The sequence below is a fragment of the Podarcis vaucheri genome (assembly GCF_965113315.1).
Source record: "Podarcis vaucheri genome assembly, chromosome: 15".
In the NCBI taxonomy this organism is placed as follows: domain Eukaryota; kingdom Metazoa; phylum Chordata; class Lepidosauria; order Squamata; family Lacertidae; genus Podarcis; species Podarcis vaucheri.
Genome location: NC_138753.1, coordinates 15,317,028 through 15,330,589, shown reverse-complemented (window position 1 = coordinate 15,330,589; position 13,562 = coordinate 15,317,028). Strand labels below are relative to the sequence as shown.

The 13,562-nt window shown below is 48.8% G+C and overlaps 1 protein-coding gene across 1 annotated transcript in view; it reads right to left on the bottom strand.

Annotated features, from left to right (window-relative positions):
- Positions 1-13,562, bottom strand: part of GUSB (glucuronidase beta) — a 15,930-nt gene extending 2,368 nt beyond the window's left edge. Inside the window, exons 1-11 of the mRNA XM_082201441.1 lie at positions 13,309-13,562; positions 10,719-10,907; positions 9,826-10,007; positions 8,853-8,995; positions 7,909-8,096; positions 6,685-6,837; positions 5,340-5,518; positions 3,730-3,876; positions 2,514-2,598; positions 1,539-1,715; positions 117-252 (exon numbers count right to left, since the gene is read on the bottom strand). Coding sequence (XP_082057567.1) covers positions 117-252; positions 1,539-1,715; positions 2,514-2,598; positions 3,730-3,876; positions 5,340-5,518; positions 6,685-6,837; positions 7,909-8,096; positions 8,853-8,995; positions 9,826-10,007; positions 10,719-10,907; positions 13,309-13,515 — 1,786 coding nt within the window. The 5' untranslated portion in view covers positions 13,516-13,562. The remainder of the gene's footprint in view (positions 1-116; positions 253-1,538; positions 1,716-2,513; positions 2,599-3,729; positions 3,877-5,339; positions 5,519-6,684; positions 6,838-7,908; positions 8,097-8,852; positions 8,996-9,825; positions 10,008-10,718; positions 10,908-13,308) is intronic.

The following is a 13,562-nucleotide window of genomic DNA, read 5'->3' as shown; positions in this document are numbered from 1 at the left end:
CAGCACCCCCTAGTATTAAATTTATGAGTTGCTTCCCAACGGCAGAGTCCTAAAGAAACTTGGGAGTGGAAGACTTTCGCAGAAGACACGGCAACTTCAACCTGAGATGCCAGTACCTTGGTTCGTCATGAAGTCGGCAAAATTCCAGATGAGTTCTCCAATCACATAGTCCTTCCTCTTTTGGTCTAGGACAGCATGATACTCCTTCAGCATAGCAGCCTGGTATTCCTCAGAGAACATGAGAGGCGGGTCCTGCGGGAATAGGGAAAGGAAGAGCCCTCTCAAGCGAGATGAACGGGAAGGAAGAGCCCTTATGTGCATGGAACCAGTGCAGGCTGTGCAATGAATGAGAGCAGCCACCCAATATTTGGGTCACTGTCGTGCGGAAGGTGGAACGCTCTCGTTCTCTGTTGCTTTAGAGGGGTGGGGGACCTTTGGCCTGTTGTGGGCCTCAGATTGGCCTGCAAGACCACTTTCCCCAAGCAATGCCCACCTATCGATCAACTGATGCGGAGGCGAGGTTCAATCCTGCTGGGTGCTGTCTCTCCACCATGTTCCCTGTGGGGGAACACCCTGACAAAGTGGAACTCTGCATAGAGCAGGATTGAACCCTCCGCTCATCACCTGATAATAAAATTATTATTTGTACCCCGCCCATCTGACTGGGTTGCCCCGGCCACTCTGAGCAGCTTCCAGCAGATAAAAGAACATAATTAAACATTAAAAACTTGCCTATACAGAGCTGCCTTCAGATGTCTTCTAAAGGTTGTACAGTAACTTATCTCATGATAAGTAAAGAGCTCAGTCCTGCTGGGTAAAAGTTCACCAGGGTGTTCTGGGGGTGGAGTGCTGCTGGCAAAGCAGACCCCTACCCCCACCTCCCCATGGGTCAATTTCAGATGACTGGCAGTGGGGAAGGACCCAGCTTTCAAACTTGGCCCATGAATCAAAAAAGACTGAGCCAAAATTTCCCACTGCTGATCTAGAGGACAGGACTTTTTGTTTGTTTGACTTTTTAACCACCCTTCGTCTAAGCAGGGTTCCAAAATCCTAATTAAAATGCCACCTTTATTTGCTTATTTTTACTTTGATATCCCACCCTTCCTCCAAGGAACTCAAGGTGGCATACATAGTTCACCCTCTTCCCATTTCATCCTCACAGCATCCTTGTGAATAGGTCAGGCTCACAGACTGTGACTGGCCCAAGGCCACCCATTGGGCTTCCTGGCCAAGTGAGGTCTTTGTCCAACACTCTAACCACTACAACACACTGGCTTAGCTAGGTATCTGTGAATGTGCACCAAGGAGGGAAGAGGCCTGAAGAGTTTGTGATGGACTAGAAACTTGCTTAAAGGCATAGGCTACTACTGTACCAGTATTGGGTCAAAGCCCAAAATATATATTGAGCATTATGAGCACCCACAGATCAGCAACAAGCAGCTGCTCAGTACAGTTCTCCTCTCAGACGTCTGCCATTCTTCTTTGGAAAGAAATGTTTTCTGCCTACTGGCGAATGGCCTCAGAAGAGCCAGACTCACCATGTGGAGGCCAGCGATGGCATCTGCTCCGTACTCGCTCTGGATAATGGGCTTCTGGTGAGTTTGGTACCAGTTCTCAAACTGAGAGTTCAGCTGCAGGCGGATGACCTCCAGGTGTCCAGGGTCGTGGTACCAGGAGAAGTAGCTATTTACGCAGATGACGTCCACGTAAGGGGCCTGCAGAAATTTCAATTTTGTTTTTAGCTGATTTTGAGGCGTGTTCCCTAGACGGCAAGCGCTCTCTCTCTCTCTCTGTGCCCCCTTTCCCCCATCCCTAAACATAATGGGGGAAAGAGAAGGGTGCAAGCAACTCATTCTTGCATAAGCTTCATAGAATTGTAGAGTTGGAAGGGACCACGGCAATGGACAAGACCTGTGTCCAGGTGGAATCAAGGTCTCACCTAATTATCCCTGGACTAGACGATGCTTTGAGCCCCTTCTGACTCTATAATTCTATGAGGACTTGGGGTCGGAGATTCCCCACCGCTTGGCCTGGATATTCCATGCTGAGCATCTTATGAAATATTGGCATAAAGAAAGTGTTCTTTTTTGGAAGGACAGAAAGCCAGCCTTAAAGGTAAAGGGACCCCTGACCATTAGGTCCAGTCATGGCCGACTCTGGGGTTGCGGTGCTCATCTCGCTTTATTGGCCGAGGGAGCCGGCGTACAGCTTCCGGGTCATGTGGCCAGCATGACTAAGCTGCTTCTGGCAAACCAGAGCAGTGCACGGAAACGCCGTTTACCTTCCCGCTGGAGCGGTACCTATTTATCTACTTGCACTTTGACGTGCTTTCAAACTGCTAGGTTGGCAGGAGCAGGGACCAAGCAACAGGAGCTCACCCCATCGCGGGGATTCGAACCGCCAACCTTCTGATCGGCAAGTCCTAGGCTCTGTATTTTAACCCACAGCGCCATCTGCGTCCCAGCCTTAAACAACATTAAATAAGCAACAGAGACAAAAGGGATGGTGCTTACTCCAAGATCTAGAGCGTAATTGCTGTTCGTGATGAACGTGACTGGGCGCGTGGGGTCCGTGGCTTTGGTGTGAGCAATCACCGTCCTGCGTGCAAAGGGTGAAAAACAGACAAAACCACAACTGTTTCTCGCTGTGCAGAATTAATTCATCCACATGTGATTCCACCCTCCTGCACCTCTGAGGCTCTGCATGGCAACCTGGACGGAAGGTTAGTTTGCGTTACAAATTATTAGTTAGACTTGAGAACATAGGAAGAGCCTGCTGGATCAGGCCAGGGTCCCATCTAGTCCAGCATCCTGTTCTCACAGTGGCCATCCAGATGCCCTTAATGTGAAACTGCCAAGCGAGATTAGAGGACAAGAACCCTCTCCCCTCCAGTGGTTTCTAGCAACGGGAATTCAGACGCATTACTGCCAGCGACGGTGGAGGGAGAGCATGGCCTTTGCAGCTAGCAGCCATGGATGAATTGGTCTCATCCTCTTTTAAAGCCCTCCAAGTTGGTGGCCATCCCTGCCTCCTGTGGGAGGGAGTTCCATAGCTTAACTCTGCGCTGCAAGGACTTTCTTCTATCTGTCCTGAATCCTCTTAACATTTAGCTTCCTTGGCTGTCCATAAGTGCTACTGTTCTGAGGGAGGGAGAAAAACTTTTCTCTATCCGCTTTCTCCATGCCGTGTGTAATTTTCTAAACTCCTCTCCTGTTGCCTCTGACTTACCTTTCCTCTAAACTAAAAAGTCCCAAACACTGAAACCTTTCCTCATAGCAGGTGTCTCTCCATCCTCTCTGTTATTTTGGACTTGTTAAACACTTGGTACCGGTGGGTCTCCAAGCATCTAACAATACTGTTAAAGACAGAGACATATGTATAACATCTATTTAACGTTTGAGGTACCGTTTGATTGTAAAAAAACAACAGCGTTTTCTCTAGATAAATAATCCAGATAAATAATAAATTTCTCTAGATAAGTAATGCTTTAATTGGGGAGCAAAAAGCACAGCAAAGGTGCCTGCCTGGTGTCAAACATCCCCTCAGGTCTATTAAAACCTGGCTGAGGGAAGCGAGAAGTCTTCACCTGACGCCAAAAGTAAGTCAACAAAGGTGCCTTTGCTGGGCACCTTTATGTGATACTTTATGTGATGCTTGAGTTCACTTTGGGCAGGCTGAGTGCCAGGGTACAGACTTCACAGCACAGTTTTGTGTGTGGCAGATACTCACTTGAAGTAGTAGCCGGCTGGGGGCAGCCAAGAGGCCGGCTCATTGGCCACAGACCACATCACGACTGAGGGGCGGTTCTTGTCCCGGCGAATCAGCTCCTCCATCACGATGAGGTGGTGCTGGAGGCTTTTGTTACCAAAGTTCATGCTTAAATGGAGAGAAGCAAAAAGGGGGGACAAGGGGTCCATCATAAAGCACACTTTTTGCCTCTTTTATAATAATCATAATCATATTTTATTTGTATCCCACCCTTCCTGGCCGAAACCAGGCTCAGGGCAGCTAACATCAAATATATAACATTGGTATAAATATATAACTTCAAATATATAACACTGGTATAAAATCAATGGTAATTAAATTACCTCCTAAAAACAAGTCAGGATCAAATTTAAATCCAATTAGATGGTTTTCCGCAGGTTTAGGGTTGGGAACAGTAAATGCTTATCAGGCCCAACTGTTTACGCTGTTCTTATATGGGCCTGTGAGAATGCTGGGAGGCCTCTTTCATACTAGTTCTTATACAAAAAGAGAAAGGGAGTCAGGCTGAGCCCTGACCAAAGGCCTGGCAGAACAGCTCCGTCTTGCAGGCCCTGCGGAAAGATGTCAAATCCCACAGGGCCCTCACCTCTTGTGGCAGAGCGTTCCACCAGGCCCTGGTCAAGGCTAGCCTAATCTCCCTGAGGCCCGGGATCCCCAAGGTGGTATTATTTGCAGACCGTAAGGTCCTCCATGGAGCATACCAGGAGAGAGGTCTGAAAGGAGCAACCCAGCAGTAAATCACACCATGCAAGTTGGAGTTAACTCTTCATTAGCGGAAGCAGGAGCTGCACAGGAGTGTCAGGCCTAATGAGCACAGCAACTCATCTCTAGTAGGTCTTGCCTCATGGATTGAAAGTCCCTGCCTCCCCACAGCTGCCTAAGTCCCTTCTTCTCCAGGGTTTTCCCCAAGCAGTCGGAGACTGCGCCTGCACATTGCCCATCTCTCCACCACCCTCTTTGTACCTCTCTTGGTTCTAGACCAGGAGGGAGAGGAGCTGGTCACAGCAGGAGGGGGAGACACTTGTGACTCCTCTCTGCCTCTTGGCCTCCCTCCTCTCTCGCTTCAGCTTCTGCCTCTGAGTCTGGACTTCTCTCTGCCACAGACTCTCCCTGCTCACTAAACCCTGTTGCCTCTTCAGCTGCCGACACCACCTCTTTCCCTCTGACCACTCGTCACCATCCCACCACCAGTCCCTGAGCTCTGAGCCTTCTTCCCTTGGGGGGTTCCCCAGCTGCTTCCTCCTACCATTCCTCTGCATCCAACCAGTCCATGGCATTCTCACATGCTCCTTCCTCACCTCATGCGCAGCCAAATTATTCTGGTTTTCCTCCTCAGCCTCCTGCCTACTAAGGCCCTTACCGTAGTTCCCTAAGTACACCTGCTCCCACTCAACCTCTCGGCTCAGAGCACCCAAGCCAATGGGAGCCTTGGATCCATCGGCCAGGCCCGCCCCTTTGTGATGTGAGACCAGCTCAGCCAATCATTCCCAAACACTTCACCACCACTTCATTACCTCAGTGCATCGCTCTATAAATCGCTGGGGAGCTCAGGGAAATCGCCGCTCGCTCACCTGTCCTTCATGCCCACGGCTGGAGACTCATCGATCACCACGATGCCGTAGGCGTCACAAAGCTCCATGATCTCCTCGGCGTAGGGGTAGTGGCTGGTACGGAAGGAATTGGCGCCCAGCCACTGCAGGAGGTTGAAGTCCTTCATGATGAGGGGCCAGTCCAGCCCTTTGCCACGGATCTGCCGCAGGGAACAAACCCGGGGAAACGGGAGAGGCTACAAGTTAGAAGAGCAATGGTCCTTCGCCAACATCAGGCTCCCAGCTGAGCTGCCACTGAGTTACGGTCCTCCTCCAAGATTAAAGCAAGTTTCTAGTCCTCATGGGTCTGAAGGGTTGATTTGATGTGGGAAACTGTCTCATGCACAGCCAGTCCGTTGGGCCACCTAGCTCAGAACCATCTAGACCAGGGGTTGTCAACCTGGTCCCTACCGCCCACTAGTGGGTTGTTTCAGGATTCTAGGTGGGCAGTAGGGGGTTCTAGGGCACACGCTGAATCCTCCTTCCATCGAGCACTGGTGGGCGGTAAGGATATTTTACCATCAAGAAAGATGCATTAGTGGGCGGTAGGTGTGAAAAGGTTGACTACCCCGATCTAGACCAAAGGTTCCCAAACTGGGCGGTACCACTCCATGGCAGGGTGGGAATAGCCAGGGGGGAACTAAGAGGCAAGGGGGCAGCAGAGGGGCCCTAGAGATGGGCCCCTCCGAGTGTATTGATCTCTTATTACGGCTGACCACACTAGAGACTACAGCAAAGCACTTCCCTCACTTTGTATTTAAAGTTTTGCCATTCTTATCGCTTCCCAAGCTATCTCCTTGGGCCACGTTTGTTTGTATTTACAATGCTAAGTTCTCACAAGTTAGCCAAGCTGTTGATTTTCTTATAAATTAGATACAGCACATCCGTGACAGGTCCATGTTTGGTAAGTGATTACAAATAAATATTTTGTGCTATAAACTTCCTAGTTAAGAATGTGTAAAAATATTTTCCCTACAGTATCAGGTACCATGGGATCATCGGTTTTCTTGAATTAATTAAACTAAATAGCTTTTAACTGGGCTTTGAATGAATGCTCAATTAACCATTACCGTTTCGAATTTTATAGTGTTATTAGCTTCCTTAGTGGGTCATGGAAACCACAGTTCTGAATGATGCTTTTTATAGGGTGGGGGACACTGGGGGTGAGCTTATGGAACCGGGGGGGGGGGGAGTTTGGGAACCACTGATCTAAACCCAGGTTAAGATGTTTCTGGGTGAGGCCCATCCTGCTTCTTAACCCAGCCCCCCAGTCCATCACCGGTGCTCAGCAATAAGAGATCCGAAAACAAGGCGCCACTCAACTCACATCAGAGTCTTCGTGCTTGTTGACCCCGTGGAAGTAGAACGGTTTCCTGTTGATTAGGAACTTGTTGCGGGTGACCTGCACAGTCCGGATGCCTACCGGCTGCGTGTAAGTGTCTTCGGAGACCGTGCCGTCCACCTCAGCAGAAAGCGTGATCTGTGGTCCGAAAAAGCCACCCTTTTTGTGTCAGCTGTCAGAGCACGCAAGCCTACACCCCAACAATCACCAGCCCCCTGAATCTGAGATGTAGCATCCGGGGAAGGAGAAATTTCTATGCTGTGCCAAGGTAACCCGTAATCTGCACCCTGCATAATTTGCAGGGAATTTGCTAGACTTGAACCCAAGGCCTCGTTCTCCAACCTAGGAGTAGGCAAAAATGTGCTGCAAGGGTCAGATGCGGTAGCGGGTGGGCAGCCGGGACCACACCCCTTCTGCCCTCTGTGTGTTGCCCTGCCCAAAACAATTGCCCCACAAAACTGGCAGAGTTTTTCGCTGGAGGGCTCCCACAAGGGCTGTGGATGGGAAGGATCATAGGAAGTCAGATTGTTAGTCCACCGAGCTGAGCATTGTCTACTCTGGCTGGCAGCGGTTCTCCAGAGTTTCGGGCAGCCCTACCTGGAGCTGCCACTGGGGATCAAACCTGCTCTACTGCTGAGCTACAGCACTTCCCTAGAATTTCAGTAAAGCGGGCAGGGAGGGACGCAGAGATTTATAAAAGTGGTTTTAAGCAATGGCAGAGGTAAAGCAGGGATGGAAGGACACTTTTCCCAGTTCGCTTCTCACTGAACTCAAACCGTGCTTTAAACTGCCATTGCTTTCTCTCCTCGGTGTCTCCCCTTGCTCACTCAAATCTCTGCCATGGTTTAAAACCATCGCTTTCCCCCTCTCAGTTTCCTTCCATTCCTGCTTTATTCAAACCTCTACTGAGGTTTAAAGCCAGTTTCCTGTGTGTCCCTCCATCCCTTCTTTTCCTGTTGGCAGAGCAAGGCAGGAGTCCTTCCTTGGATTGCTCTTAACCACTGGAAATCCTGCACAGCTGCCTTCTGGATTTTCAAGTCAGCATCCTTCCCTACTCAACTAAGCCCTGAGCAGGGGCCAGAACATTAGTTTTCCACTGGGGGACCATGCAGATCTGAGGATCCTGGACAGGAACCACATGCAAGATCTTTGCCTTTGTTTCTCTCCCTCCCTCCCCTCAGGACTGAGTCCAAATAAGGCTTAGGTTACCTTTAGGTAGTAAAGGTATCCAGGACGTTCATGCATCAGGTATGGCCACCAGAGTAGAGGGTTCACCACTTTCATCTCGCCAGCGGACCCGTTTCCAGTTGCCACAGTGACGCCATCTTGGTCACGCAGTGTCAGGGTCAAGGAGTAACGGGGGCTGCCCTGGACTGAAACCAAATACTGCACCAAGCCTGACCCAGCAGAAGCAAAATAGGTGAGTTGGCAAAGACAGTGGGCTACAAATCAGAACCGCTCCGTTTCGGATCCCACGGCTACCACCAACTGAATCCCTTAAGCATCTTAAGGTAGGCCATTTTCTCAGCCGCTGCTCCCACAACAGTTTGGGGAAAGCAACCCCAGCCTACATCACAAAGTTGTTGTAAAGACTGTGGGATAAATGGCTTTGAAGAGAGAGAATTTGGGCCATCGCTTGGTTAAATAAACTTTAGCCTGTGGGGTTTGGATTTGGATTTGATATCCCGCTTTATCACTACCCGAAGGAGTCTCAAAGCAGCTAACAATCTCCTTTCCCTTCCTCCCCCACAACAAACACTCTGTGAGGTGAGTGGGGCTGAGAGACTTCAGAGAAGTGTGACTGGCCCAAGGTCACCCAGCAGCTGCATGTGGTGGAGCGGAGACATGAACCCGGTTCCCCAGATTACGAGTCCACCGCTCTTAACCACTACACCACACTGGCTCTCCATTTGTGCCATTTGGTGGCTAAAACAATCGTTCGGAGACTTCCTGAGGTTGTAAATGTTGTGAATATGTCACAGTGAGAATATTCAAAGGTGGTCACTTTGATAAGTGAAATCATTAACAGGTTTCCAGCCACAAACAGCTTGTTCCCACAAAAAGCTTTTCCTCCATAGATACTGCAGGATCGTCGTCCCCGCTCCCCTCCAACTTTCCAAATGCTGTTTAGCTCTGGCACTTCAGATACCTACCGACGTTTCCCATCACGTCTGTGGTCACGGTGATGTCATCAATGTAGGCCGAGGGGGTGGTGTACAGCAGGACAGGTCGGTGGATCCCAGCGTAGTTGAAGAAGTCAAATTGTATGTCTTGAACAAAATAGCCTTTGGGGTACCTGGATCAAGGGGGAAGGGTTCAGGAAGAGAGTGAGGGGGGTAGGAAATCCCCACCCTTGGAAACTGAGGATTGAAAGGCATGATGGAAACAACCAGGTCTGATTCACTGAACACCTGAGGTTCCACGTATTTACGCTGAAATGATAAGTTCTTATCTGGAGGTTGTTTCCTGCAGTTCTGCATAAAATATGGATGTTGCAGTTTTATTTTAAGTGGATCAGGGAATAGAATTATAGATGTGCTTCTACCGGTTCTCTGCAAATTTTTCTGTTGATCCGTCATCAAAAACTCTTTGAATATTCAGCGAGTCACAATATTTGATTTTGCTATTATGTACCCAATAATACCCAGTTTCAACAGCTGATGTATGGAAGGTTTTGATAATTGGTCTGTAACGTTTGTAACATTAAGAGTTGAAAGACAGCTGACACGTAACAACACATGAAAGTTTGACAGCTGAAGAGACTTCACAATGGACGGAGAGCAAACCAATAAGAAATGCCAACATGCCTAAACCACTTGGTAAAGTTGCAGCACCTGGGATTAAATTCCACAAAATTACAAAATCTGACTGAGGGAAACTGGATTGATTGTTATTCCTGCAAATAATATGCTTAATCCTTTTTTTAAGGGGGGAGAAGGGAAAACCCAAGAAAACACCCAAGATTATGTGCAAGATGAAAGCCTCTTCCTTACACCAGTGGACCACAATGGAATAAAAGCAGGCAAAACGCATTTCAGAGCGACTTCCTTCACCTGTTCTAGACAGAACGTCCCAGAATCTTTGGCTAGAGGGTTGCTGGGTTCCTCAGTGAGGCCTTCAACTCACATAGACTCGTTCTCCATATAATGGATGGTCCCCGGAGGCAGCGTGTGGGGAGTCAGGGTGTTGTTGACAGCAATGGTGATTCGGCAAGGCTCTCCTGGAGAATCGCGGAGGAGGTGGTTGATCTCGGCTTCAAAGGGGAGGTGTCCGCCCTCGTGCTCAGTCACCTGGACCCCGTTCACCCACTACAACAGAAGAAAACGGGGTGTCTAGGTGCAAAGACTCCAAACAAACAATGGGGCCTCAAGGGAGGCATGCAGGTCACATGACTTGGAGCAGCGGGAAAGCTGTGGCTGGACTACAACTCCCAGCATCCCTTGCTATTGGTCATCAATACCCAGAGGGCCACAGGCTCCTCATTCACATGTAATAACTCCTGAACTTGAGATGCAGTGGTGGTGCAGTGGTTAGAGTGTCAGACTAGGACCTGGGTTCAAATCCTCACTCGGCCAAGAAGCTCACTGGGTGTGTCAGGGGGGTGATAGACTCGTAATCTAGGGAACCGGGTTTGCGTCTCCACTCCTCCACATGCAGCTGCAGGGTGACCTTGGGCCAGTCACACTTCTCTGAAGTCTCTCAGCCCCACTCACCTCACAGAGTGCTTGTTGTGGGGAAGGAAGGGAAAGGAGAATGTTAGCCGCTTTGAGACTCCTTCGGGTAGTGATAAAGCGGGATATCAAATCCAAACTCCTCCTCCTCTTCTTCTCTCAGCCTATCCTACCTCGCAGAGTTGGTTTTGGGAATTAAATGAGGAAGAGAGAGAACCATACATTCCACCTTGGGTTATTGGAGAAGTGTGCAGGACATAAATGCAGAATTTTTTTAAAATGCAATGATTCCAGAAACCAGGCAGGCTTCCATGGGGAGTTGCACTGCCCAGGGAGCCCCATACTCACCACGATCGAGTAGTAGTTTGCACTGCCAACCCGGAGCACCACTCGTGTCCCAGGATCTCTCAGGAGCCAGCGGGCTGGCGGGAACACCTCCTTCTCGTACCAAACCCAGCCGATGTACTGATGCAGCTTTGGATCTTGTGTGATTTCGTTGAAGCTGGCAGGCACCGGCATGTCAATCACTGGCCCAGACTGAAAGAGACGAGGAAGGAATGCTGGGCATACAGGGCAGAGATGTTCTCCCATGCAGGCCTGGAATTTGGTCCAGACACAGCAGCTCTGGGTTCACTCACTGAAAACATGTTGAAAAGGTTGCACTGGCTGCCAATTTGCTACGGGACAAGATGCAGGGTTTTACGGCTGGGGCATGCAGCGCTATACCAGGGGCATGATTCTTCTGGGTTTTATTACGGTTTTATGACCTGTATTCCATTTTGTGATTCATTTCGACATAGCACTCGTATATTCTCCAAAACTAGAGCAGTTTGTACATTCTGACAAACAAGCAAACTCCAGCAAACTTTTATCTAGGTTGTCAACATATTTTGTTCTGCTCTTCTGCTTTCAGAAATCTGCCTGATGCAGGGCAACTTAGCAAGTTATGATTTTTTTCTGGATAGCTCAGTTGGTTAGAGCATGGTAATGCCAAGGTTGCAAGTTTAATCCCCATATGGGACAGCTGCACAGTCCTGCAATTGCAGCCGACTGGACTAGAACATAGGTAGATAACCTAAGACCCGGGGGGCGGATCCAGCCCAAGTGCCTTCTAAATCTGGCCCGCGGATGGTCCGGGAATCAGCGTGTTTTTACATGAGTAGAATGTGTCCTTTTATTTAAAATGCATCTCTGGGTTATTTGTGGGGCATAGGAATTTGTTCATTTCCCCCCTTCAAAATGTAGTCCGGACCCCCACATGGTCTGAGGGACGGTAGACCAGCCCCCTGCTGAAAAAGTTTGTTGACCCCTGGACTAGAATGATTGTCTGGGTCCCTTCCAGCTCTACAATTCTGTGATTCTATGACCTACTAAATCATGTCTTGGCCCCAGGATATTCCATTTAAAGTACAGGATTAGTTTGGAATATTGAATGTGGCAATTACATGCAGAAGCCAGTAGAGGGCACTAATGTACAGGCACTGTTTCCCATTCATTGAAGCTGCAAAGAGCTCACTTGCACAAGCAATCCACTATTTACATTTCTATTTTCTTTGGCCTAAATTCTAACGTGTAAACAGTGGAGAACTACAAACCCAATCTTTGATTTTACTCACCTTTTCTGAAGCACACAGTATGACTTTTAAACTGTTGTTAGCAAGTTACTAATGATCATGCACATTCTGCTTTTCCAAAACCTTTCAATTCCAGGTGATTATTCAATCAACTGTGCCTGAGTTTGTTTTTCCCCTCCTCCCTCCCAATGCCCTTTCCTTTAGTGTTGCATACTTGAGTTTGGAAAACTCAAAGGCACAGACTATCTTAATACTGATATTTGCAAAGTGCTCTTGGAAGACGTTTTCAGCTGAACAGTGAAATAAAACAATGCATTAAATAACACCCTTTCTGTTTCCTGATTCACAGATGCACGTGCCTACCTTCTGCTCTTTGGGGAAACAATTATTTCACCAGCTTTGCACGTAACAGTTCATTTCCTCACTCTTGCGCATAGAAATGCTGAGCCACTTCCTGATATTCGAAACTTCTCCTTTCCGTTGGAGCTGCAGGGCAATCAATGGCAACTCCTTGCTCTCTCAGCTTCTATCTTTCCAATGAAACTGTTCCAAAGATCCCAGTGCACTGTTCACAAATACAGAAAGCACACATCTACCCAGTGGCTGTGTGCCCAGAAAGCTAAGTCAAACCTCCACATTCAGTGGCAGTTTACCAGATGTTTGGGGGGACCACAGGGACTGGACATTGCATTCCCCCCAAACACCCCCCCACTTGTTGGCTCCCTCAAAGCATCTGGGCAGCCAGAACCATGGATGTAGCCAGGATTTTTGTGGGGGGGGGGGCAGAACCTCAGTTTGCTATGTATTTAGGGAGGCAGCTGCTCCTCCCTGCCCCCTCTTGGCTACACCCATGGCAGCCTCTGTGTTGGTTATTTAGATTAACAGGGCTTTTGGCTTGACCCATTAGGGATGCTCAGATGTTGATATCAAACAAGAACTAAAAAGCTAAACCCATTATTCACTATACTCTTTTTGGCGCCTTTTTTGTTTCGGCAAAACCTACCGAAGCATGTAGAACATCGACACACGTTTCAGTTTGGTTTTTCAGCTTATTGTTGATATATATATATATTTAAGGTTTCCAATGGTTGGTTTTAACTGTTTTTTAAGCTTTAGCTGTGGCTCCTGCACTGTAGGGGGTGGCTGACCCTTGGGGTCCCTTCCAGCTCTTCAATTCTACGTTTCCACGACAAGCTTATTGCTTTCCTTCTTTTCGTAAACTGCTTTGAGGTCGCTGCTTTTGCAATCAAGGGGGACGTAACTTACTTAACAATTTATTTATTTCATAAAATTTATCTCAGCAGCTTTCAAAAAAAAAAAATCCCGCCTCACCTTGATGGTGCCCGCCTTCTCCACTCACTCACCTGGGAGAGAGGCTTCTTGTACCAGCCTTCCACAAACCCCTCATCCCTGCGCTCTGACCAGTCTGCCCTGAAGCTCCAGAGGCCTCCCAGCTCCTTCAGCTCCCTGGAGGGAGATTCCCGGGGGTACAGCATCCCTCCATCCAGGGCGGCCCCCGGCTGGCAGCACCCCAGGACCAGGCACAGGGCGCAGAGAAGCAGCACCTTCATGCTGCCAGACAGCCTGACCCGCTCACTGCTGAGGCTGGAGAGGCAGT